Source organism: Pipistrellus kuhlii, unplaced genomic scaffold, assembly GCF_014108245.1.
Source record: "Pipistrellus kuhlii isolate mPipKuh1 unplaced genomic scaffold, mPipKuh1.p scaffold_m20_p_19, whole genome shotgun sequence".
NCBI lineage: Eukaryota > Metazoa > Chordata > Mammalia > Chiroptera > Vespertilionidae > Pipistrellus > Pipistrellus kuhlii.
This window is the reverse complement of record NW_023425504.1, coordinates 22,462,533-22,464,215: the sequence shown is the minus strand read 5'-3', so window position 1 is coordinate 22,464,215 and position 1,683 is coordinate 22,462,533. Positions and strand designations below refer to the sequence as shown.

General features: G+C 58.0%; 1 protein-coding gene across 6 annotated transcripts in view; it reads left to right on the top strand.

Annotated features, from left to right (window-relative positions):
* The first annotated feature begins 1,402 nt into the window (after window positions 1-1,402).
* The window catches only part of DOCK11 (dedicator of cytokinesis 11), a 191,775-nt gene continuing 191,494 nt past the window's right edge, over window positions 1,403-1,683 (top strand). For 4 of the 6 annotated variants that reach the window (XM_036443422.2, XM_036443423.2, XM_036443424.2 and 1 more), the window contains exon 1: window positions 1,413-1,632. In XM_036443422.2, the coding sequence (XP_036299315.1) occupies window positions 1,531-1,632 (102 nt within the window). In that variant the 5' untranslated portion in view covers window positions 1,413-1,530. Of the gene's footprint in view, window positions 1,633-1,683 lie in introns of all 6 variants that reach the window. The other 2 variants (XM_036443425.2, XM_036443426.2) reach the window with 2 other exon arrangements.

Genomic DNA, 1,683 nt, shown 5'->3' with positions numbered 1-1,683 from the left:
GGCGTGCAGGAGGCAGCCAATCAATGATTCTCTCTCATCATTGATGTTTCTATCTCTCTCTCCCTTCCTCTCTGAAATCAATAAAAATATATATATTTTTGAAAAGACTAATATGAAGACTGCTGAAATAGGCTTGCTGTTAAAAGACTTGTTCTTTGCCAGGTTCCCAGAAACCATTAACCACGCCCCCCCCCCTTTTTTTTTTCATAACAAAGTTCCTTATGAAGGTGTGACTGCTTGGTCTTTGAAGTTGGGAAAAGTGCCCTCTGGCAGTTGTAAGAATTCTCTTAGAAGGTCTGCATGGTTCCCCAGAAATTATGGGTCAGTTTCAAACTCTCCACAAATGAGGTAACCAGACAAATACTGCTCGATGAGTGGAGCCTCTCTCATTTTGCACTTGGGGAGGTTTTAGGGGTCACTAGTACTTCAGGATTCCCATTCTTATTTTTGCCTTAAACGTGTTTGTTTTACAACTAGTTAGGAAATATCTTTTGGTTCTTGGAAAACAGTCGGAAGGCGAAGAAGTAGTAGGAAATGGAGCGGTGATGGCAGGGCACATGGAAAAGCTTCTAGAAACCCCTAGTCCTCCAGAGCCCAAGCAATGGCCTTCCCAATGCCACCCTAACCACAGCCCTGGTGCGCAGTCACTACTGAACTAGACAACTCGCCTTAGGCTCAGGCTTCACCACCAGCTCTCCAGCCCTGGAGGTGGTGTTGGTGGAGCCTGACACTGCAAGTTTCCAATTCTCACCGCTCTCTAAGGAGGTGGACTCCGAGAAAGAGGGCCAATTGAGTAAGAAAAACGCCCTGGGAGGGGAGAGGATCCAGGCTAGCCACTCGGGCGAGAAAACAGCTCTCCCTCTTTCCACAGGGGTTCGACCCCTCCCCAGCGGGGCACACAATAGGCGGCTGCTCCACGTTTTCAAAATCCATGCCGCCAGCGCCCTGGAGCTCGAGGGGTGGGGAGGACGCGAGCACTGCAGCCGCTGGGGCGGCAAAGGAACTCTGGAGTAGCGCACGCCCCACACTAGGAGACATTTTATTAACCTCCTTCTCCGCTCTTCCCCCGCCCCAATACCACCACCACAGGCGCAAAAACAGCAGCAGCCAGATCTCCCCTCCCGGATGCGGCTGCACCAGCAACAGCGTCTGCGGGCGGAGCCCAGCGATTGCCACTTCCCCCCTCTTCCCTCGTGACCTCGGAGCCCCCCGCCAGGTCTCACCCCTCCGCACCCCCACATTCACACACCCTTTCTCCTAGACACGCCTTCCTCCTTGGGCAGGTCGCGCGCGGGGCTAGATTTCTCTAGGGGAGGGAGTGGCCGCTGCCGCCGAGGGGCTGGACGGCGAGAGAGTGAGGGAGGGAAGGAGGGGGCAGGGGGGAGGAGCCGCGAGAGGGAGGGCGGGAGGGGCGGCGGGCGCCGCGCGGCTATGTGGCCAGCCGGCCTGCGGGTAAACAGGGAGCAGCAGTGGCCTCGGCCGCCCGGCCCGGGGCGTTGAGCACACCCGCCGAGACCCGCACCCGTGGCCATGGCCGAAGTGCGCAAATTCACCAAGCGGCTCAGCAAGCCCGGCACGGCGGCCGAGCTTCGGCAGAGCGTGTCGGAGGCCGTGCGCGGCTCCGTGGTGCTGGTGAGTGGCCGGGGCGCGGGGCGTCTGGGGGACGCGCTTCGGGCCGGTGCG